We start from the raw sequence: 25545 nt of genomic DNA, 5'->3' as shown, positions 1-25545 counted from the left end.
CTAGCAAGGAGATCGGGCTGAAACTATAGCTACAAGCTATCCAAGGATGGTACTATAGAATGTCACCTCAAGGTAGGCCTAGTGGCGTCATCTCTTGGTTAGGCCGGAAACTTATCAATCCACCCTCGTATAAACATCCAAAGTAGGCCAGTAAAACAACATTTTCCTACTAATCAACAAGTATTTGGGAAACCTCCAAGAAACGTCTTCAAAAAGAACGTCATACCGCCACATCACATTTACAACTGGTATGACTCGACCACGTTAACCATTTGTTAAACATTTTAAAAGTACTGGTCCGCCAAATTTTATCTCTGAAGAATTAACGAATATGGAAGAACAAACCTATCCCGAAACAGAACAGGAATTCGAGTTTGAAGAAAATGTGGAAAATTACAACACTGAAGAAAATTATGAAGACGAAAATGAAAATTTTCAACAGATTGCCTCTTCAGATAACGCCGCTAGTATGCTAAAATTGCCATTTATTATTTTGCCCAACGATTTAAAAGTTTTAATTGACACTGGCGCAGATTATTCTATGATTAACCCCGAAATTGCATTTTTTTTTTCCTGACGAAAACTTTTTTGAATCACCTTTTACAGTAAAATCTGCAACAGTTTCTAGGGGTGAAAAATATAATCATTATTACTCTTTATTGGAAGGTATAAATATATACAACCCAATTCAACTTAGAATTATGAAGTGGCATGAAAACTTCGACGCTCTTGTAGGAATCAATGATCTGAAACAATTAAGAGCAAGTATTAACTTCCAAAATAATACAATAACCCTAAACGATGAAAAACCATTTCATCTGTACAATAATACACGATTTTTGCAACTAATCGTAGTTCAGCCGGAAAATGGTAAAATGCACTTACCAGTTGATATTAACCATGAACAAGTATTATTTATTATCCCAGAATTAAATATTCCTCCCGCTCTTGTAGAAGTACAAAACGGATTTTCGACCATTCCAAGCAAATCCGAAGAATCAAACATATTTGAACTGTAGAAGTTACCGCTATGAATCAAATAGAAGAACTTGATTACACATTCGAGAAATAATATATTAACATCGAAAATCTTTTAAGAATGGATCATTTAAACATAGAAGAAAGGTCTAAATTATTGGAATTGACAGATAAGTATGCGGAAATATTTCATAAATATGAGGATAAACAACATTTACGAATAAGGTTAAACATAACATTAGAACAAAGGACGATGAACCTGTTTATGTTCGGCCTTATCGTCATCATCTAAGCATTTGAAGAAACAGATACAAGAACAAATTCAAAAGCTGTTAAGGGGTGGAATCATACGACCATTTATTAGCTCTACAGCTACCCTGTATGGATTGTTGAAAAGAAATATCTAATCGTTATTGACTATCGACGTCTCAACGAAAAAACTGTGGAAGATAAATATCCTATGACGAAAATTGAGGAAATTCTTGACAATTTAGGAAGGTGTACTTATTTTTCTACGCTGGACCTTGCCCAAGGTTTTCACCAAATTGAAGTGACTAAGGACTCCGAAAAGATGGCATTCAAAGTGGACAATGAACTCCATGGATATGTACGAATGCCTTTTGGATTGAAAAATGCACCCGCAACTTTTGAAAGAGTTATGGAAAATGTGCTTCGAAAATATTTAAATATGTTTTATTTTGTATATATGGATTATTATCTTTCCGAGATCCTTACAAGACCACTTATATCATCTAAAACTAATATTTGAAGAGTTTAAGAAGTGCAATTTAAAACTTCAGCTGGATAAATGTGAATTTTGGGTCATGTAGGTACACCAAAAGGAATTACCTAATCTTGATAAAATTAAAGTAATTAAAAATTGCTCGGTACAAACAAACATCAAGCAATTGAAAGCATTTTTAGGACTTATGGGATATTACCGGAGATTTATCAAAAATTTTGCCAAAATTATTCAACCTATAACAAAATGTCTGAAAAAGAATGCGAAAATAGATGCAGCAGATATTTAGAATGTTTTCGAAAATGTAAAGATTTCCTAACCAACAAACCGGTACTGGCATACCCCGATTTTACAATGACATTTGCATTAACGACAGACGCAAGTAATTACGCCATTGGATCCGTTTTGTCCCAAAATGTAAAACCTATAGCGTTCTACTCACGCACACTGAAAGAAATTACGCAACTATAGAAAAAGAACTTCTAGTTGTCGTCGATTCTTGCAAATACTTTAGGCCATACTTATTTGGGAAACGTTTTATTATTGAAACAGATCATCAACCCTTAAAATGGCTAACCATAGCAAAAGAAATAAATTCAAAGTTTGCACGATGGAAAATTTGACTCGTTGAGTATGATTTTGAGGTACGTTACAAGAAAGCAATGTAGCAGATGTTTTGAGCAGACTCGACAGGGATACTTATGAAATAAACACTCAAGAAACAACTGTCGAAGATCTAGAAGCATTATCTATAATACCGAATGCAGATGAGGATGAAATACTTAAAGATTCTGATGACATAATAGAAGAATACTGGAAAGATTAAGTAAGTTAAGAAGAAGAGCAATCATTAACGCAACACACAGCATAAAAAAAGTCATACGTTTGCATTCCCTATCACCGAAAAGCCTATTAATTCCTACAAACTTCAAATTATTCTAACAACCAAAACTACGTACTCCATCCATCTAAAGCAACCTTTTAAATGAAAAACGCTTTTGAAGGTCACGCTAAACAAAAATTACATGCGAAGCAATCTCCAAGACTCCAACAAGAGAATATTTTCGACCTAATAAGACTGTAGCAATCTATTTCGATAATCCAGAAATGGAAAGTGTCTTATTAGATTATTTGAAGAATGAATATCAAGTTTCACCCTTCAAAATTATCAAATGTACTAATAATCTGATTAATGTGAAAAATAAAGAAACTCAACTTGGAACAGTAAAGAACTACCACAATAATAATCGCAATGGAATTCAAGAAACGGTTAAACATCTCCAAAACTTATTATTGGCCCAACATAGCTCAAGCTGTTACAAATTTTATAAACAAATGCGACGAATGTCTTTTAGGAAAGGATGAACGGCACCCTCGTAAACCAATTATGAGAGGACCATTACTAGTCAAACCGCCATTTGAAATAATTCACGTCGACATTATGAACTACAACAAACAAAATTTCCTTACAATTTTGAATCTTTTTAGCAAGTACGGACAAATTTATAACATCGAAGAGAGAAACTCACTGACCATTTTAAGAAAATTAAGACTTTATTTTAGTCATCATAACAAACCTAATTAAATCACTGTTGACAAAGGCATCCAATTTGATAAGACACTTACTCAAGAATACATGGAATTTAATAAAATTGAAATACATTACACTACCCCGGGCAATTCAAATAGCAATTCACCCGATGAAAGATTCCACTCAACCATTCTCGACAAAATAAGAACTTCACAAAATAAAGAGCAACCGGAACCATTACTAGAAATTATCCAAACAGCTGGATTTCTTTATAATAATTCGATACAGTCCACAACGTAATTTACCCCTTTTGAAATTTTGTATGGACCACACGATGACATTTAAATTTTAAAATTTATGGAGACTATGATAAATACAGAATAAATAAAATAATTAAATCTTGTGAAGAACTTTACGCAAAACAAAAGGAAATACGAGAAAATCGTGTTCGAAAAACGAATGAAAACAGAGATATACCCGAAATTGAATATTCAGAAACAGTCTTTATAAAAACTAAAAACCGAAACAAACTTAAAAATAAATTTAAGAAAATGAAAAACATTTCACAAATGGACACATCACTTATGTTGTTGGATAAGTAAAATATTAAAAGGTATGAGACCAATAAGAAAATTTTGTCATTCGCATGACTGTACGGACCCTAAGCCTGGCCTTTCAAGTTGAGCTAATTAACAACGAAAATGGATATCACAAAGAACCATTTCAATTAGGCAGTCACATAAATCATTATCATTCCTTCTACTTTTATAGAAATAATTCCACTCAGTATTCAACATATTTAAACGTTGCACAAACTATTGTATTATTAGAGTACAAGAATGAGATAAGTCAGCAAATGGTTGACTTAATCAAACCACGCTTATTCTATTTCGAAGGACTTTACTATAAAATTACTACTACTACATTACGCACAATGAAAGGACTTCTGAACTTTCTTGGAACAGCGATAAAATACATTATTGGTAACCCTGATGACAACGACCTTCAAGAAATTCAAGAAATCAATTAAAATGGCAACTAATGAAAAACACATTACTAAAAGACAAAATGAGTTCACTAGTTTTGCACATATAATCTCTAACCAATATAAAGAAAACTTACAACAATTCGAAAATTACACGACGAATTAACAGAAAATTTAAATAAAATATATGAAAGAACACAGTCATACATAAATGCACAGTTCTGTCTTAACATTCCAAACGTTTTGATAGAAAAGGTTTTACTAATAAAAGGTCAATTACTTTCAGTAACGAATATCTCCCGGACCACGAATTAATTTCCAAAGCAGACATTACAAAACCTGAATTCTTCTCATTTGTATGACGTTTTTCCCCTATTTTTGTTACAAACGTCTATAACTTCTCAACTGGTTGTATACATTGTCAAAATACCTTTCCTGAAGTCAAGAGTTTACAACATTTCCCAAATCTATCCACTGCCTACAAACAATTTTATTATGGTTCCTCCTGCACGGTTTCTACTGCAATACCATAATGAATTCCTATGGACCAACGAGGAAGGACAACGAACAAATGATCTACTAATTTTCAAGAATGCAAAAGTGATGTTTGTGAGTTAAACGACAAGTGTACATTCGTGAAAAGTGTTTATATATATTCAACTGCATGGCCGAAAAAATCTTAACTCATTTGAAATATGAAAATGTGTTAGAATACTGCAATGAGCATGTAAATAAGAAACATTTAAACGGCAATTATTTAATACATTTTCGCAACCTCTATGTTTGTTAATTATTGACAACAATGTATGTAGTTTTAAGAACATATCATATGAACAACATTTTGAAAAATATGTAAAAAATTGTACCCAAAGAATTCTTTGACAAAATTAATGTTAAAAAAAAATTTTGAAGAACCATTAAAGATCAAAAATAATTAATTTCTGTTCGCTCTTAATCATATCAAGTATGTTTTATCTGACGGCACCACAAAAACCTTGAAGAACATCCCCGCCGTAGACATTCGTGTTGTGGAAAAACTCCCAACGATCTAAACCACCCACATAATAACTGACAAACACGCATAGGGCAATGTCATTAAGAATAAGGTTGAAAGCAATATATTCATATGTGATTATAATATTTATTATTTATAGTCGCAACTAAAATAATGCAAGGTCTATTATAATGGATTATTTCTTATTTCAATTTACAGAAGCAAAATTTATGTTATGTTATCTATATGTATTCTTTATATTAAAAAATCCCTTCGCAGTACCTAATTGCGTCCACTTGTTTACGCCAAATTTTAGAGTATGTCATGTCGTGAGTTCTTACGTAACACGAAACGTCCATAACGACCCATCTTACCTCGCACTACATCTATAGACAGCCATTTCAGTAAAAAAAATTAGTTCATATACAGAAGGGCAAGAATATCGAATAGTCGTCTTTGGGATCAGCTACAAATATTTACAATTATAATAATTAAAAAAATCGGTTTTTTGAAATCAACTGAAAAATTGGAGACTGTGTGAAAAAATTATTTAGATGAAAAATGTAGTCTATAAAATCCAACAAGAAATTTTGAAATCGATCAACTTGTTTATCTGTAAGTTTGAAAAAAACACCAAAATAGCCTATTATATCAATTGTTAATAAGTAATACCACCTTTAAATTATTGGCTTAAAAAATATGGCAAATTGTGTATCATAACGTTGTTAATAAACGCTGAAAATTTTAAATCAATGACTTTAATAATTTTTGCAAAAAGTGATTTGACATTTATTGACGATGCTACATAGTGGTGTGAAGTATATTTCTCAAGTCAGAAAAATGGTGTTCTCGTACCCTTCTCTCAGTATAAAATTAGAGTAGAAAATTTAATCGGAAGAAAAATTTAAAAAGTATTTACAGTCAGATAATAGCAGAGAATATCTTGGAGCTGATTTTGATTCTCCGATAAATGAATTTGGAATATAGAGACGACTAAGTGTGCCACGCGCATCTCAACAAAATGGTGCCAGAGTCAGGGTCGANTTTCATTGTTACTATTTACTATTCTAATATTAAATGGCCAAATGTTCGAGTGAAAGTGCTATTCAATAGCTTTGTCATAGAAAATCTAACAGAGGTTGTACCAAATTAGAAATTTTTTTATGTTTTGAAAAAGTAGCATTAATTTTATCTTAAACTACAAAATGGATTTCAGTTTTGGAATATGTCGGCCCAAAATGGAGAACTTTTGTAGCAAATATGTCCATAGCTATATTTTTCACATTCGCCGCAGCCGTCTTGCCATGGATTGCTTGGTTTTTGGAAGATTGGAGAATGTTTACCGTAGTAACTTCCGTCCCGTTGGCATTGGCCGTTTTAACTCCATGGGTTGTTCCAGAATCTGCAAGGTAAAGAATCCATTGCTTCACCGAATTTATGTGCATTGTTTTATTAGTTTTTTTTTTTTTATTTCTAGATGGCTAGCATCACAAGGAAAAGTAGACAAAGCTATCGAAATTTTAAAGAAGTTTGAGAGAATTAATGGAACAAAAGTGGACGATAAAATATATACACAGTTTTCGGTAAGTATTCATTGGAGTTTTTTTCATTCCAATNATGAAAGAACACAGTCATACATAAATGCACAGTTCTGTCTTAACATTCCAAACGTTTTGATAGAAAAGGTTTTACTAATAAAAGGTCAATTACTTTCAGTAACGAATATCTCCCGGACCACGAATTAATTTCCAAAGCAGACATTACAAAACCTGAATTCTTCTCATTTGTATGACGTTTTTCCCCTATTTTTGTTACAAACGTCTATAACTTCTCAACTGGTTGTATACATTGTCAAAATACCTTTCCTGAAGTCAAGAGTTTACAACATTTCCCAAATCTATCCACTGCCTACAAACAATTTTATTATGGTTATTCCTGCACGGTTTCTACTGCAATACCATAATGAATTCCTATGGACCAACGAGGAAGGACAACGAACAAATGATCTACTAATTTTCAAGAATGCAAAAGTGATGTTTGTGAGTTAAACGACAAGTGTACATTCGTGAAAAGTGTTTATATATATTCAACTGCATGGCCGAAAAAATCTTAACTCATTTGAAATATGAAAATGTGTTAGAATACTGCAATGAGCATGTAAATAAGAAACATTTAAACGGCAATTATTTAATACATTTTCGCAACCTCTATGTTTGTTAATTATTGACAACAATGTATGTAGTTTTAAGAACATATCATATGAACAACATTTTGAAAAATATGTAAAAAATTGTACCCAAAGAATTCTTTGACAAAATTAATGTTAAAAAAAAATTTTGAAGAACCATTAAAGATCAAAAATAATTAATTTCTGTTCGCTCTTAATCATATCAAGTATGTTTTATCTGACGGCACCACAAAAACCTTGAAGAACATCCCCGCCGTAGACATTCGTGTTGTGGAAAAACTCCCAACGATCTAAACCACCCACATAATAACTGACAAACACGCATAGGGCAATGTCATTAAGAATAAGGTTGAAAGCAATATATTCATATGTGATTATAATATTTATTATTTATAGTCGCAACTAAAATAATGCAAGGTCTATTATAATGGATTATTTCTTATTTCAATTTACAGAAGCAAAATTTATGTTATGTTATCTATATGTATTCTTTATATTAAAAAATCCCTTCGCAGTACCTAATTGCGTCCACTTGTTTACGCCAAATTTTAGAGTATGTCATGTCGTGAGTTCTTACGTAACACGAAACGTCCATAACGACCCATCTTACCTCGCACTACATCTATAGACAGCCATTTCAGTAAAAAAAATTAGTTCATATACAGAAGGGCAAGAATATCGAATAGTCGTCTTTGGGATCAGCTACAAATATTTACAATTATAATAATTAAAAAAATCGGTTTTTTGAAATCAACTGAAAAATTGGAGACTGTGTGAAAAAATTATTTAGATGAAAAATGTAGTCTATAAAATCCAACAAGAAATTTTGAAATCGATCAACTTGTTTATCTGTAAGTTTGAAAAAAACACCAAAATAGCCTATTATATCAATTGTTAATAAGTAATACCACCTTTAAATTATTGGCTTAAAAAATATGGCAAATTGTGTATCATAACGTTGTTAATAAACGCTGAAAATTTTAAATCAATGACTTTAATAATTTTTGCAAAAAGTGATTTGACATTTATTGACGATGCTACATAGTGGTGTGAAGTATATTTCTCAAGTCAGAAAAATGGTGTTCTCGTACCCTTCTCTCAGTATAAAATTAGAGTAGAAAATTTAATCGGAAGAAAAATTTAAAAAGTATTTACAGTCAGATAATAGCAGAGAATATCTTGGAGCTGATTTTGATTCTCCGATAAATGAATTTGGAATATAGAGACGACTAAGTGTGCCACGCGCATCTCAACAAAATGGTGCCAGAGTCAGGGTCGATGTTAATTAGATATGGCACTTTCGTCGGGTACCTTTATGAGTCTAAAGAGGAAGTGTTTTCCGGCTGAATAAATCTATGTATGGTTTACGCTCTACGGCAAGGAGGAAGACAGTGGAATGAAACTATGAATCAAAAGTTAAAAGATTTGAGATTAAATCCAACTGTTGGAGAGCCTTACCTGTTTGTGACTCATCGTAATAATATTATTTTATTAGTTACCGACTAAAGAGCATTGGATAAAAGCAAAATATTGCATTTTGCAACTGGCTATTGTCGGAAGAACTATACGCGCAAATTTACTATTAATAATCAACAACTTATCAGCATGCAAATTTAGATTCTATTATTTGGCCGTCACAGCACGCCTGGCGGATGCGAAATATCAAAGTTGATTGTAGAATTAACTAACTAATTGTTAGCGATATTTTTGGATAACTTTAGCATACTAATTCTCTGCACTTGTATACTGACCCGTCTGTTTGCCAGACTCATAGAACCCGGTAGGCTTGACGGTTTATAGGCAGGTCGAAATGAAGCTAACATAATAAAAACCAATAAATAAAAGTTAAGTAAAATAAATTATATAGGTAGTTTACTTAATAAGATTAATATATTTTACTAATTGTTTTAATTATGATAATTATAGGATGTAAATACAAAAGAATCAGACATTGTTAATAGATAATAGTAATAATAGATAACAATAACATTGAAAGAAATAGAAAGTGTGTATACGAGCCACAGTGAACGTTCCAAGCTGCCAAGTACACTATTAGAAAGGTACCCGCAGTACACGTCACACTGAGAAACAACGAATTGTACAGAAACGCGCACGCACACACAAGGGAGTCGTCAGTGGCGGCTGGGGAAGGGGGCAAGGAATACGCAGGAAATAAGTAGGCACACCTGACGCGTGTGTACAATCGTTCAATACATATATTAAAACAATCTTAGGCAATTTACTTGCACAATAGTTTCATTATTTTAATAATAAGTCGTAATACATAACATGCACAACATTAAAAGGGCAAGATCCAGAAGTGTACACGCCTTTAGTAGACACATATGACAGCTATCATAATTTTATAGTAGAAAATAGTCGTTAATTGAGCTTGTTAACTTTTTATCTATTTCCGTTAAATTTAGGATGATTACGATTAGGTATTTAAAGTCACCCATAAATACTGATTTCGATTTTCGTCGTTGAAATCAAACGCTAGTTAGGTCGGTTAAAAAAAACTACTTTCAGAATTTAACCATCTGAACGGCACATCAAGAGTGTGTGCCCCACACACACCGTTCTATACTAATTCCCAAATTCTTTCCCTCCCCCACCAGGCTCCATCGAACGTTCCAGAACTCTTCTCGTGTTACTGACGTTTATTGCTCATCAATGACTCAAGGCCCGTCTGGAGCTCGACAACAAATATTATATGCTACTAGCAAGTAATTTTTGAGGCATTTTCCTACATCTTTAAGTTATAAAAAACAAGGCAAGAACAGTAAATGCGTTACTTACATTTTTATGAAATTTTCACTTACGTCTTACAAAACTACAAGATAAATAGGTATAATTAAAATAGACTTAATTGGAATATAATAGTAGTTATTTCGTATATTATAATTTATTTTATAGTTAACATATTACTGCTGCATATTTAGTTTTTAAATTTGGGAACTGTCACGTGTCATCATCATAAGGTCGTCAGTCCTAAGACTGGTTGGACACGCACCTGGAAGTGTGAACTCTTTCCTATCCTGAGCTAATCTTGGCGTTTCTCTAAAACTAGAACAACCCATGTCCTTAACTATTTGCGAACAGTAATCTTATCTAGGTCTAGCTCTGCCCCTCTTAACTTCCGTTTCTGCCTCTAATTTGTCTCTGAATAGACCTTCATGTTTGATAAGGTGTCCTACCAACCTATATCGTCTATTTCTTGTTGACTTCCATAGAGTCCTCTGTTCTCCTATTCGTTCTAATACCTTTTCATTTCTAACTTTCTGTATCCCTGGTATTCTCATCATTCGTCTGTAACACCACATTTCAAACGCTTTTAACCAAATATACACAGTAGTAAAGAACACCAGATTTTCTAGATGTCAGTTTCTGGATATTTTTAGAACAAATTCAGCCCCTATAAATACTTGCCACGAGCTCTAAGGAGTCAGTTCTAGTTTTAGCTAGAGGCGATACAAAATGAAACAAGAAGAGCGAAAAAGCGGGATAGTGTGTGATATAATATTGAAAGAAAGGTTAATTAATAATTGTAGTGTTAGTTAGAGAGTAAATAATTAAATAAATTGGTGGGCGCTGCGGAAAGGAAAAGGTTAGAAGCGTTCTAGTTTTGGGAAATGCAAAGATTAGGATAGGAAAGAGTACACACCTCTAGGTGTGTGTCCAACTAGTGTTAGGACTGACGACCTTATGATGATGATGATTTATAGAGTGACCATAAATCAAACTACGATTTGTTTCAGACCATTCTATTTGTTTACTTTCATCAAAGTTATAATCATAGTATTCTGTATTTGAAAAATGGTAATTTTTTTGAAGATTTGCAGGTTCTGGTACCCTTTTGAGGGAGAGTTTTACTATTCAATTAAATAAAAATTGCGATATAAAAATGAACAATGAAGAATGTTTCAAAGAACACCCGTATAAAGAAATCAACTTAAAAAATGTTCTTATCTGATGGTCATGGAATCATAAATGGTCATCCTTTAAAACTTAATTATTCTTATGGAAAATTGTGTATATTTTCTTATTTCAACATATCCTTGCTACCCTTTGCCATTTTTAATCGAGCAGTTTCCTAAATTGTAATTATTAATGAATTAAGCGTTGAGTTGTTCGTTATATTTAGTGTGCAGTTGTACCTCAATTGAAATACAAACATCACTAATTATTGCTTATGCTGCCAATCTTGTGAAACGTATTTTTTGTTTCACATTTAAAACATTATGTTTCCTTCTCGCAAAGATCTTGGAAAGGACTGCACAAATTTTCATCAAACATTGCTAAGGATAGTCTTGTAAATACTAACATTAATACAAAATGCAAGTACTTGGCGCATTCTGTCCGGGATTATGATACTAAAGACTGACAAAGGAAAGGGTTCAACCTAAAAACCCCATCCTTTTACATTGATAGTTCAATTTCGACAAAAGTAAATTTCAAATGATCCAATGAGTGTAGGTATATAACCTTCATATTGCATTAACTTCTTCTCTTATTGTAGGAAAGTTGCCTCCGATTAAAGAAGCAAGAAGAATCTTCAAAAACATATTCTGTAATGGATCTTTTCAAAACCCCAAGACTTCGAAGAATAACGATTCTGTTAATTGTAATTTGGATGGCAATATCTTTGGTGTTTGATGGCCACGTCAGAAACGTTGGAAGTTTAGGTCTGAACACATTCCTAACATTTTGTATTGCATCAGCCACAGAGTTTCCTGCAGATACATTTTTAACGGCAGTCTTGGACGTATGGGGTCGTAGGTGGCTTGCATTTGGCAGTATGGCTATTAGTGGTGTTTTCAGTCTTCTAGCATGTCTAGTTCCTATAGGTGAGTTTTACTAATTCATGATTAGTACATTTTAAAAATTAAAAGGAATTTCGATTTTTACCAACGTGAAAGATGAGGGTTCTTTAATTTTAATACCAGAAGTATACCATTTGTCCTACCAGAAAGTAAGGTTATTGCTGGATTTAAATTTGAGGCGAGATCTACAATTTGAAGTGCTCTTAGAAAACGTTCCGTTAATTTAGTGATGTTTAGTACTGATCTTATACGTCAATAAAACACCTTACAAAAAAAATTGAGATGTCGCTTAAGTCGAATTCTTCATTCCTATTTACCATTGCAAAATAAGCATAGTAAGCCATATATTTGGCAATTTTAACTCAATTGTTTCTATTTCATACTATGAAAGTACGAAAATCAACTAAAGCAGTTTATTTTTCAATTTTTTTTACAATCCCGTATTGGTGATTATTCTTGGAACATGAACAGTTTGAGCAAAATCTCTGTGATGGCAATTAATCAACTTAATATAAATTTACTCGTAATATTTTGACTTTTATATATCCATTGAATACAATAAGAATGCAGGATACAAAGTTCTTCATCCATTTATACTCCTTTGACTGATAACACCATTTGGGTGTTATAGCTGTTAGATTTAAAGTGGTTTAATAAGACGATCTTAGAATTCAGAACCTTTCTAGTATCATATTACGTAAGTGACTTTTTCTGCAAAAAGTGATGATCTGCTAAAACTATGCAATATTTCGTACTGAAATTTTAACCATACCTATGTTGAGGACCAAAATGCCAACAACATATTAAAATTTCGTGTTTCTCACAAAGAAACTTTCCGAGATAACCGCCAACGATTTAGTAGCGGATGTAATGTGTTAATCTATATCAAAAATGAAATACGTTTTTCTTTTTGCGGAAAAACCTTTTTACGGATTGAAAATAATAAAAAAGTTAATATTTATATATAAGAATGATTGTCAGTTTTCAAGCAATAGGGAATCGCATGGTGAGTAAATTAAAAAAAACGAAAACCTGGACATGAATAACAATGTACAGAGAAATTACGATAATAGTGACGGTTGTGGAACTACTAATAAAGTAAATATGAACAGCTTAGCTACTACATATAATAATCTTTAGACACCCGTTGCGATAGCAATTAATTAAATAACTAGTTTGGTCATAGCTAATATTATGCAATACTATTTACACACCTACACACCTCCACAAAGAACACAAAATAAAGAATAAATTAACGTTATGTAAATTTCAATAAGTAACTTAATGTCCTTTGAATAGGTAATAGCTTTTTTGCAATTGAATTTTTTCATTTTCAATTTTTCGAAATATATTTTATTTAGTTTCTTAAATTTTGATTACAAGCAGCTTTTCAAGTAGAATTTAATCTATTTGGTTGTAATGAAAATATCAATTAGAAATACGTGAATCCTGACAATCACTCTTATGAAGTATTAACTTCTAGGGTTATTTTCACCCTTTCCAAATGCCTTTCAGCAAAAGCAAAACTACGTATTTCATGATTGTTGATCTAGATAAACATATTACAAAGTTTCCTTATAAGTAATACAGAATGGTCAATATGAATCTTAAAGGATTAGTGAGAAAATTATGTATTTTTGCTACTGAGTCGATTTTATTAATTTTTGTCATTTTTTTAACCTTGCCTAACATTTTCAGCTATTAGTACAACCAATCTGTATACTAATTTTCTCACAAAGGAAATTTTTTGCACCTCAGTTAATATCAGTCTAGCGTACCATTGTTTCAAACTAGTAACATTGCGGAAGTGCACATTTAAACTGTACCTAAAGAAACAAAGGATTGTATATACCTTTATTATTAGAACTTATTAATTATTTTGTTGTCTTGTATTGGTTTGTAATCTGATTCCATTGCTTTTGGGTGAATTTTCAGCTTTGAACTTGAATTACTACTAATTGTACTTACCTATACATCCGGGTATTGCCACTAATAAATTGTTGTGGGTAAAATTGCTTAATAATAAAAGTTAATCGTATTGTAAATTTAAATTTCTGCTAGAAATAACATTTATTTGTATTTACTTGTAAATTAAATTATTTCCGGATAACATTCAATTATGGTTTAAATTACAAAAAGCGAATGTATTACGTTAGTGATAATTAATAATCCATTTTCATTTACACTTCATTGAACTATAACAAGAATACAATAATTTTACTTCACACGTAAAATTTCGTAACATGTTTACAAGTGATTAGTAGTAAAACATGTTCTAGCTTCTTATCTAATGTTATGAACAAATAGTAATGGGAATATAATTATGTTCTGATTTGCTTTACGAATAAGTAACCGTTTGTTTGATAATTAAATTTTGACTGGAATAATTAAATACTTAGATAATTTATTAAATTTTTATAGAAAGGAAATTAAAAATTTCGTCATAAACACCTTTTTATTTTTCTTTAAAGAGACCGGCTTGTCTGATAAAAGAATTTTATTTTTCTTAGGCAATATGACATTATCGGTAGATAACACTCAGAAAATGTTAAAATGACAAAGAAAAGTTAATTGAAAGGATATACACTCATAATTTTGGAATTTAATATAATGAAAAAGATGAAAATAAAAACGCAAAATTGTAAAAAAGGTTTTAAAAATTTATACTAAATAGGTATTCGAAAAATTTTTGTTTGTGATATTATTGGCTTATCAATTTTAAAATAAAGTACAAATGCATATAGGTAAGTACTTTTAAAATCATATACATATAAAATGGTTACCATTAATGAGGACGTGGACATTTTCCTCGAGTTTTTGGGCTTCTTCTTGCAGACGGAAGCATGATTTCTGCTACATGTATTTCATTTTTAATTTTGTATTCTATCAAGATCTAATTTCCATTTTTTAGTTTTCTTTTTATGCAGTTCATTTTTTTACCTGTTTAATAAGTTTTGATTTACATTAGTGGTTAACTAATTGTTTAGGCCGAATGTAATGAAGTGACAAGTTACGACGCGTCGTAACAGATTGGGATGTTATGTGTACCAGATATTTCTAAGGTGGTCTATATTGACCCCTAAAGATGAACTCTGAACTCCAAGGGGTCCATGGCAAAAAAAATTAAAAAGTAACGGTGCATGAAACGTAAAAGAGAAGAACGAATCCCAAGCTGATTGTGCCCGAAATAACACATAAGACCAATATATATAATAATACCTTCTGATAATAAATATAATGTGTATTTTTCGTGCATGTCATACGAGTGCGTGGTGAGAAAGCGTGTGATAGGCGGATGATAAAAATATCGTGGGTGGAAAAGAATAGAAGTAGAAGTAGAGAAAGTAGAACAAGAACAAAAGGTACTAGTGAAATTAACTTGAAATAGGAGAGATAGAATAGTAAAGCACTTTATGAGACATAAAAGTTCGATACGTATTGAAAGCGGAAATAAGAGTAAGGAGTTGGTTGTTCTAAATTTAGGAAATGTTGAGTGTAGAGAGTGGTAAAATGCATGTCTTACCAATCTTCGAACTAAAAAACTTATACAATGATGAAATTCTTGAATTTTAATAAGTGTTATTTAACAGGCTTACCAACAGCAACATTAGCTATAATTGGACGATTTGCCATCAACATCACTTACAATATAGGACTGCAATATGCCGCTGAGTTATTGCCAACAGTAGTCAGGGGACAAGGTGTTGCATTTATACATATAATGGGATACGTAGCCAGTATTTTAGCACCTTTTGTGGTCTATTTGGTAAGTAATCTATTCTTATTGCATGTTAAATATGTAGTACGTTTAAGGAAATTGAAATGTGTTACAAGTCTCACCTGATTATGAACTCACTACAAATCTAAGTGTTTTGAGTGAAAGCAGTTTTAATGTTTCAATCGTAAAAAAATGTTTTAAAATACGATTGAAATGAATATTCTTCAGTTTAAGTATTTTGTGCTTAAATCTACAAAAGACTTTACTTCATTAGTTAATTCAGACATTTTCCATGTTAAAAATTACAGGAAATGTTTTAAAATAAAATATTAAGAGAGATACATTTAGGAAGGTATACGTATTAATTTTTAATCGTCGACTTATCAATTTATTTATTATCGTTACTAATACAGATGGTTACGTTAGAAGTCAATGGGATGCCTTTTTAAAAAATATTTTATCATTAATTACAATAAGAGTGAGCTTTATACTATACAACTAACTATAAAATTTGTTATTATATCGTAGTCTAAAGAAAATAAGGAAAGGCTGGATTTTTGTAGGTAGCCATATAGTAATAAGCTATGGACGGTGTTAACTAGATGTAATTGGGAACCACATGGCGAATAAAACAGCGTGGTTAAAAAATTGTAAGAAAACTAGAAGTATCGGTAACAACTAAACGATTGTGTTGTGTAAAGTAAATATCAATAGTTTACTACTACAGAGCCGGGCAAACTCGGCTCTTTTGCATCCCGAGTGCTCCTCAAGGTTAACCAAGTAGCTCCTCATTGGTCCTGCGAGTGCGAGTGAGATGATTCTTTCCTTTTCTTATCCCTTCCATTTCGTAGGTGAGTCCTCTCTTCCATAGCCAAACCCAATAGTTTTGCGAACGTAGCAACGAAAATTTTCGTAGGTGTTATTTAAGTTGCGATAGTGGCTTCGCTCGTCTGCAGGATGAAGGGGCTTGATATGGGAGAAGAAAAAAACAAATAAAATTATTCATTACTGCTTACTCTCTCGTACTCATTGAAGGGTATGGAGTGACTCAAACTAACCTCATGTAGCGGCTCCTGCGAAGTTAAAGTTTGTCCGGCTCTGTACTACTACACTGCTACCAATAATAATGTATAGATAAATAATTACGTTTTTCATCGGTGAGAATAAGTGGTATTACGTAAAGTACACCTCGACGTGGTATTAGGCACACAAAAGAATGAAAAAAATAATGTAACGTAAACAGTAATAGATACATTAATATCCTCTGGATAGATAACTGGAATTTTATTAAACTTTCAAACTACTATTGAGGTATTGCCAATGTGCGCTATCTTTTCTTTATGGCTGGTTCACTAATAGACCTTTCTACCTATTAGAAAAAAATAATTACATCAGTAAACTCATACACAAGCGTACGTACACTACAAAAATATTTCTAAGACGTAGTTCATTTCCGACGATCATACACGATCGTGAAAATCATTTGCGTTCTGCACTAGCGTTTGATACGAGTGCTGCTTCAAGGAACCCCATACAAAAGCAGATTTAAATACCTAAGGACCACGCATGGGCGAAGATACAAACGTTAAAAGAATAATCTAATCTAACAAGTAACAAACAATTCATGAGTCGAAAACACAAATGATAGCAGCCAATCGAATGTGGCGTTGTAATGTCGTATTTGTCCGCGAAATCCTACCAGTGCAGGACTGACCCTTGCCCTGTACTTTCATGTACGTTTTTCTCGAAAACGGTTGACTATCAAAGATTTAAATAAAATAATTCGATAATAATGGTAAAACTTGGCCTGTGTTCTGTCGGGCTGCGTGCGACGAGCTGATCAGATCCAAAAAGATCGAAATCGCGATCTGCGTCTGGCAGTTTCGACAAAATACAGAATTCGAATTATTTTATTCGATTAAGCTAACGTGCCTATCACGTGGAGGTTGGCTACGCCGGGATTCGTTTTCAGCAAGTAGATATCCACACAAGTGGACCTTGTTGGAGCATACGTAATCCTAAAATGTACCATCGTGCTACAGATGGCGTTAACTGCGCCATTTGTAGTATTATAAAAGATTTGCTTAATTGTCTTGTTTTATATACCTCTATCACCTCCTGCAAGCATGCTACTTATTATATGACTTATTTATTACCTGTACATGACTATTAATGAGAGTAAGTTCTATTTATTGTAGGGATATAACAGTAACGTTAACAGGGACGTGTAAATATAACGATTTATTAAAAGAAACAAGTTATAAGATGAATAAGATTAAGTTAACAGAACATGGAAGTTTTACATGAATGAGCCAAGCCCTCACGACGTCTAACCTTTTCGAGGGTTGTTCTTAGACTCCCGATTCCGTCCTTTTTAAAATTGTACAGTAATCGGTACTTCTTGACCGTCCCAGAGGTCTTTTTCTTTAAGCAACGGTAATAAACTTTACGACAGGGTTGGGTCCGAGGACCTGGCTGCTACATGTACATTTTCCTAGAAATTAGTAAATAATTCTTACGACTATAACAACTTAAAATTTAAACATTAACAACTAACTTATTCTAAGGCACGTCTGCATACTACATTCGGCCATCCTGCATTACATCTGGCCTCAGATGTTAGCATCATCGTCTGTTTCATTTTCGTCGTCAGTTTCAGGTATTTTACTTTCTCGATTGAATTTAGGAAGATTTTCATCATATTGTGCCCACGGTTTCAGGTGGTCAGCTGACACTGATGTCTCGCGCGGCCCTTCATGATTACCTACTTTGCTCACAATGTAGCGGTCGTTACGTAGGACTTTATTTATACGGTATGGACCTAAATACTTGGGATACATTTTCAAACCTGGCCCAAATTGTGTCCGTTTTATTGCGACGAGGTTCTCCACTTGGTAATGTTTTGCCTTTTTACGCTTTTTGTTAAAAGATTTCTTATTTTCTTCCTGCATCTGGGCAATTTTGTCTTTTGCCTCAACACGTATAGCGTCTCGTTCTTCGTCGAACATTTTTGTCCATTCTTCTTCAATGATCTCACGTATACGTTCATCACTCTTCAAACGCATGTCAGTACCAATTAGAAGTTTAAAAGGGGTATTTTTGGTGCTGCGATGAATTGTAGCGTTCAAGTACTTTTGTGCGGTATTTACATGTTTATACCATTCTTCGGGTTTCGGAGCTGACAACTTTGCTAATAATGGAATAAGCGTCCTGTTTACTCGTTCGACCTGTCCATTGCTTCGAGGTACACCTGTTGTAATACATACGTGCTCGATTTTTTCTATTTTGCAATATTCGTTAAATGCTTCTGAGGTAAATGCCGTCCCTCGATCTGAGATAATTCTTCTGGGATTACCGAATATTGCGGACTGTCTCTTTAGCCGATCAATTACGGCAGCTGTGTCTGTTGAACGTGTTGGGTATATCCATACAAACTTTGAAAATGCATCAGTGACAACAAATAAATAACGGTATGATTTCTTTGTTGACGGTATAGGGCCCAAGTGGTCAATGTGATACGTGTCTAACGGTACGCTACCTTTATTTATTGCATGCAATAGACCTTCCTGCTTTCCTTGTTTTTTTTCGACTAAAATACAATCTATACAATTTTTTATGACATGCTCAACTTTCTCTCGCATATTTTTAAACCAATAATCGCGTTTTATGAGAGCCTCGGTTTTATTAATTCCGAAATGACCGTTCTCGTGTGCACGTCTTATAATTTGCATCTGCATACAATTTGGTACAACTATTAAAAATTCATCGTTTACAATTTTATATAAAATATCATTTCTTATCTCATATTCCTTAGTTTTACAATTTCTTATTAACACAAAAATATTAGCTAATTCATTATCTTCATGCTGTGCTCTCTTTAACTTTACAATAATCGCATCATCACATTCACTCAAAGTCATAACATTTGGCAATGGGTTTCTACTAAGTGCATCGACATGTGACATTCGTTTGCCTGGTCTGTGTTCGATTTTATATTGAAATTCTTCCAACAACAGGGCCCATCTTGCAACTCTCACACACAAATCTTTCTTATTCATAGTCATTTGAAACGCTTGGCAATCAGTTACTATTGTAAACGGTATGCTTAATAAATATACTCTAAATTTCTTTAACGCCTTTACTATTGCTAACACCTCGAGCTCATAGCTGGTATATTTTTCTTCTGCGGAGGTAGTTTTACCACTCGCAAAATATACTGGGTGAAACTTCATGTCATCTGTATCTCTTTGCATTAAGATTGCTCCATATCCTAAGCGCGATGCATCCGTATGCAGTTCAGTTTCTGCATTTACGCGATAAATCTTTAAAACTGGCTTTGAACATAATGCAGCTTTTAGTGTCTCAAATGCTTCTACCTCAGCTAATCCAAAATTAAATTTAACATTGGCTTTTAATAAATTCGTTAACGGGCGAGCTATCATAGAGTATCGCGGTATGTACTTTCGAAAATAACCTGTAAGGCCCAAAAAACTTTGAATTTCTTTAATACTACCCGGCTTAGGAAAGTTAGCTACGGCGTTTGTTTTATGTTCTGAGGGTCTAACGGTGCCATTTTCAACAATGTGGCCTAAGTATTCTACCTGAGATTGTAAAAATTTACACTTTTTCCAGTTTATGAGTAGCCCATGATCTGCAGCTACTTCCATAACTGTCCTTAAATTTACCATAGCTTCATTATAATTTATTGCAAGGATAACAACATCGTCCATGTAAGTTAAAACTATCTTTTTATGAATTAAGTCTTTAAAAACAGCATTTATATATCTTTGGAAAACGGATGGTGAATTACATAGACCAAAAGGTACTTTCAAAAATTCATATTGACCTGTAGGGGTAATAAAAGAGGTATATTTACGACTGTCTACGTCTATAGAAACATGAAAAAATCCATTCTCAAGATCTATTGTACTAAAAACTTTTGTATTTTGAAGTGAATCTAATTGATCTTCTACTAACGGTAACGGGTACCGGTCTTTTACTATCTTTTTGTTCAGAGCCCTATAATCGATACATACTCGCGTAGACCCATTCTTTTTTTTTACTAATACGATTGGACTAGCGTATTCTGATGTAGATGGTTGAGCTATACCTTTATCAATCCACGTTTTTATTATATTATCAACTTCAAATTTTTCGTGAGGAGACAAACGACGCGGTCGGGAATAAACCGGAACTTCTTCTTTTAATATTAATTTCATTTTTATACCAACTTCACTAATTTTTTCAGGCTTATAATTCTCGATCATTTCTATTACGGTATTACGATGGTCAGTATTCGTTATATAAGATAAATCGACATCATTAGAATTTTCAATAGTGTCGATACACAAAATTTCGGGAATGTCGTCGTTATTTATACCTGTATCGGCAACCTTTGATATTTCTATTCTACCTGCTTTGACTGTAAGATTAACTTGATTTAGAAAATCAGTCCCCATTAATATATCATATTTCAATATTTTACCTGGAACGACATGAAATTTCATACAGTAACTAACATTATCGATTTTTACGTCAGTAACAAATTCGCCAAGAGTTTCATTACCTGTTGACCCTATACCATCAAACTTAATACTATTTCGCGATAATGCGGGTGAACCTATTTTTACATACTCATCTGTCCGCATAAGAGTCAAATCGCTTCCAGTGTCTATTAGGGCTGTAAGCTTATTGTCCTTAACTACAACTTCTTTGACGAGTTTCTTCTTAGCTGCTTGTGTAATGCTGTTGGTTTCCTTTGATTTGCTGTTCGATGCTGTTCCTTGACACTTCGACGCTATATGACCGTAGTCATTGCACTTAAAACATTTCACACCTTTTCCTTTATTGGGACAATCAGCACTTAAATGTTCTAACGCACCACAAATATGACATCTTTTCACTTTTTTATCATGTCTAATTATCTTCATATTTTTATCACTACCTCGTCTAAATTTACTATCGTCTTTATAACTATTTTTTACTTTTGTCATTTCACTTTTCATGCATTCATATTGCATGAATTTTTCTTTAAGTTCGCGCACTGTTTTTGCACCATACAAAATACTTTTATTTACAGGATCATCAGGAATACCCTCGATAATATACTTAATAACTGTACGTACATCTATGTCCGCCTGGCTTGCGATATCAAGCATTTTGTATGTGTACTCCTGAAATGTTTCGTCCAGCTGTTTTTTTCTGCCCACTAACTGACGATGAACTTCATAGCTGTCGATTACTTCTTTAAACTCTGCTGTCAATGCATTTTTCAACATTGCCCAATTTTTTGCACACTTCTCGTACCTTACAAATAACTTTGCAGAACCAGTAAGCAATCTTTTTGCATATGCTACTTTCTGCATGTCTTTCCACTCACATAAGTTTGCCATCTCTTCGAAATCTTCAAGCCATCTCTCAACATTTAATTTTTTATCACCGCTAAATTTTTCCAGCGACTCTTCTACATCGCGAAAAGTCAATAGAACTTTATCGCGTGACCTTCTTTTATTTTGTTGGTTGACGGTATCTTCATCATCTTCACTTGAATCATTTTCGGATGTATCATTGTTCTCATGTAAAGCCTCACGTAACCGATGACGCAATATTGCCTTTGTCCCATCCACAGAAAGACCTAGTTCTTCCAACTTTTCACGTAATTCTTCCACCTTCATCTTTTCAATATCTTGCTGGCCAACCATGGTGTTTTTGAAACAGCCTTTTTCAATTCACAACAACTTTTACACAACTGAAGATCCGTCGGATCACTACTTTCGTTGTTTGAATGTCTTTAATTTTTCTCAACACCACGCACAGATACGAAAATTGTCAGTTATCGACGTTGTTATTAATTTCGCAAGTCACAGTTAACGATTTCACTGTATCCCGGACGAGCCCCCAAAATTATGTAGGGATATAACAGTAACGTTAACAGGGACGTGTAAATATAACGATTTATTAAAAGAAACAAGTTATAAGATGAATAAGATTAAGTTAACAGAACATGGAAGTTTTACATGAATGAGCCAAGCCCTCACGACGTCTAACCTTTTCGAGGGTTGTTCTTAGACTCCCGATTCCGTCCTTTTTAAAATTGTACAGTAATCGGTACTTCTTGACCGTCCCAGAGGTCTTTTTCTTTAAGCAACGGTAATAAACTTTACGACAGGGTTGGGTCCGAGGACCTGGCTGCTACATGTACATTTTCCTAGAAATTAGTAAATAATTCTTACGACTATAACAACTTAAAATTTAAACATTAACAACTAACTTATTCTAAGGCACGTCTGCATACTACATTATTAATACTGATTAATATTGTACAATTTTAGGCTAACATCTGGACATCGTTTCCGTTGGTTATCCTGGGAATTTTGGGAATACTTGGTGGAATTCTTACTCTCTTCTTACCAGAAACCTTAGGTCACGAATTACCCCAAACATTACAAGATGGTGAAACTTTTGGAATGAACCAAAAAATCTTTGAGTTCCCATGTTGCATGAGGTAAGATACCTTTACTATTATTAATTATACACGGTATTATCAAGAATGAAATGAATTGCATCTACGCTACAATATAAAGTAGAGAAAACATTTTTAAATTTATGAGTAGTATACCTCCAATAAGAATCAACTGAGGATTATGATTAATTACAAACTCTTAGTCCAAACAAGTATTTCTGCTTATATTTTGTTTTCAATTTCCTTACAAATTTCTAGTCTGCATGCTGCTGCGGATTACTAGAAAAGGCAGAAGGTGTACACCGTAAATATTACTCAAACTCTTAAACTTTTATGATTCCGAGATAAAAACCTTTTTTGTCATTGATGCTTTTACCAAAATTTTCAAGATTACTTATAAAAAATATTAGCGTTAGGTATATCATTCACAGCTTCATAAAAACTAAAAACGTATTCCTTCATTTATCTCATACTGTTCATTTTTTCTGAGCCCGGTGCTGTCTTTAAGAGTGAGGCTTAGGGGAATTTCAGCCGTTTTCAAAAGACCAACTGTTTTAATTAAAAATAAATTAACAAAATATTTTTGTATGTATCATGACGTATTATTGTAACACAACTGTTCTGTAGTGGTATACTAACCTACACTAATGACTGATGCTGTATTGTTTAATTAGTAATTAGGGGCATCGATTCCACTTTGGCTCAGCTTGCACATGTGTATTATATATTATGGTCATAGAATCGCCGTTGTGCTATTGAAACTTTGATACTTCCAGCGTAATCAACGTTTTATTTTATGCTTCTATAACCACAATAGATATGCATAATACGCGTGCGCAAGCAAGCCAGTTAAAGTGGAATTAGTTTCCCTAGCATCTTGTGTTTAACACTTTTTCTTTATGTGACGACTTTTCCCAATTTATACCTACCGCAAGCCGCATTAAGAGGCAGTATCAGTGATTTAAACAAATCGTTTTGAAACTAGGTAATCTCTTTTACAAAATACGTCAAAATAAAAACGGAAAGGGAGGTTTGCCTAGTGCGGCTACCTTATAACAGTTTATTAGGGTAATATATCATAATTGAAGCTATAGCTTGCTTGGGTCATCTACCTGCTCTCAGATCAAAGGCCTCATAATTATCTGGAGATGTACGAAGCGCTTTTTGTAAATTAACTTTTAGTTTTTGTCTTACATATCTACTTACTAATAATTTTTTTACTTCCGAATTTATATTATACTAATGGTGTAAAAGCAATATATCTGTAGCAGACAACTTAGTATTTTTTTATTGAAATGCACATAGAGTGACTATGTCATATAACAGTTGTGCTTTATTTATCCTGTTAAAATATATTTTCTTATTAAAATTATCCGAAATCGTCGAATTCCTATTACTATATTGGCATTGGATGCCATTAATCAAACAAAACGCTAATTGAATAGAACGAGATATTGCAAATAAACTGTGATGGTAATTTTCATGGATATTTTATCGTTACAGGGGTAAAAGTGGCGATAACGAGGACGAATGCCAGCCAAAAAGTCAATTTAGACGAATCGGTTCGATAAGAGCATCAGTGCGAGGAGAGGTGCGATCAAACATTATCAACAGGTCGTCGATAAGGTCAAGAAAATCAATCTCTGTCCCTGAAAATCAACAATCTGCCTAAAAGACGTTTTAATGCGTCTACCATGTGATATTTATTGTAGTCAGTAGGTATTATTATTTATCTAAGAGTAACTTAAAGGAAATCGCCACACAAAATTTTATGTACTAACTAAATTAATTTAATAAATCTTTATTTTAAAACTTTCTTGGTTTCACGTCCGACTGCGTGGAAGTTGTATTGGTATTGGTATTCTTTAGTTCTACGAAAATGTAGTGGCTCTAATCGACCAGTCACTTAAAAATATGTATACATTTCTCGTACCTATTTACTAATAAGTTATTTGATTTTATTGTAATGTAAATACCTAACTATTATAAAATAATAAGAAAGTATTTCTGCTAGGAATTCAGTTTTATGGTGAAAATACATGTACCAGGTGGAGACTATTATTGGTAAATAAGATATTTATACACACAGCTATTAAAGAAATACATAGGTATAGATAGAAACCC

General features: G+C 33.0%; 2 protein-coding genes across 2 annotated transcripts in view; both read left to right on the top strand.

Moving 5' to 3' along the window:
- LOC108744751 (organic cation transporter protein-like) overlaps positions 1-25251 on the top strand; it is a 102488-nt gene extending 77237 nt beyond the window's left edge. Inside the window, exons 7-10 of the mRNA XM_025974253.1 lie at positions 11938-12265; positions 15832-16007; positions 23291-23463; positions 24925-25251. Of these exons, the coding sequence (XP_025830038.1) occupies positions 11938-12265; positions 15832-16007; positions 23291-23463; positions 24925-25093 (846 nt within the window). The 3' untranslated portion in view covers positions 25094-25251. The remainder of the gene's footprint in view (positions 1-11937; positions 12266-15831; positions 16008-23290; positions 23464-24924) is intronic.
- LOC112904383 (solute carrier family 22 member 5-like) lies at positions 6366-10157 on the top strand. The gene is made up of 3 exons (XM_025974252.1): positions 6366-6639; positions 6708-6813; positions 10037-10157. The coding sequence occupies exons 1-3, from the start codon at positions 6491-6493 to the stop codon at positions 10073-10075; spliced, it is 294 nt and encodes a 97-aa protein (XP_025830037.1). The 5' UTR covers positions 6366-6490; the 3' UTR covers positions 10076-10157.
- Positions 25252-25545: the final 294 nt, after the last annotated feature.

The sequence above is a fragment of the Agrilus planipennis genome, unplaced genomic scaffold (genome assembly GCF_000699045.2).
Source record: "Agrilus planipennis isolate EAB-ADULT unplaced genomic scaffold, Apla_2.0 scaffold46, whole genome shotgun sequence".
Lineage (NCBI taxonomy): Eukaryota > Metazoa > Arthropoda > Insecta > Coleoptera > Buprestidae > Agrilus > Agrilus planipennis.
This window is presented reverse-complemented; position numbering and strand designations above follow the sequence as displayed.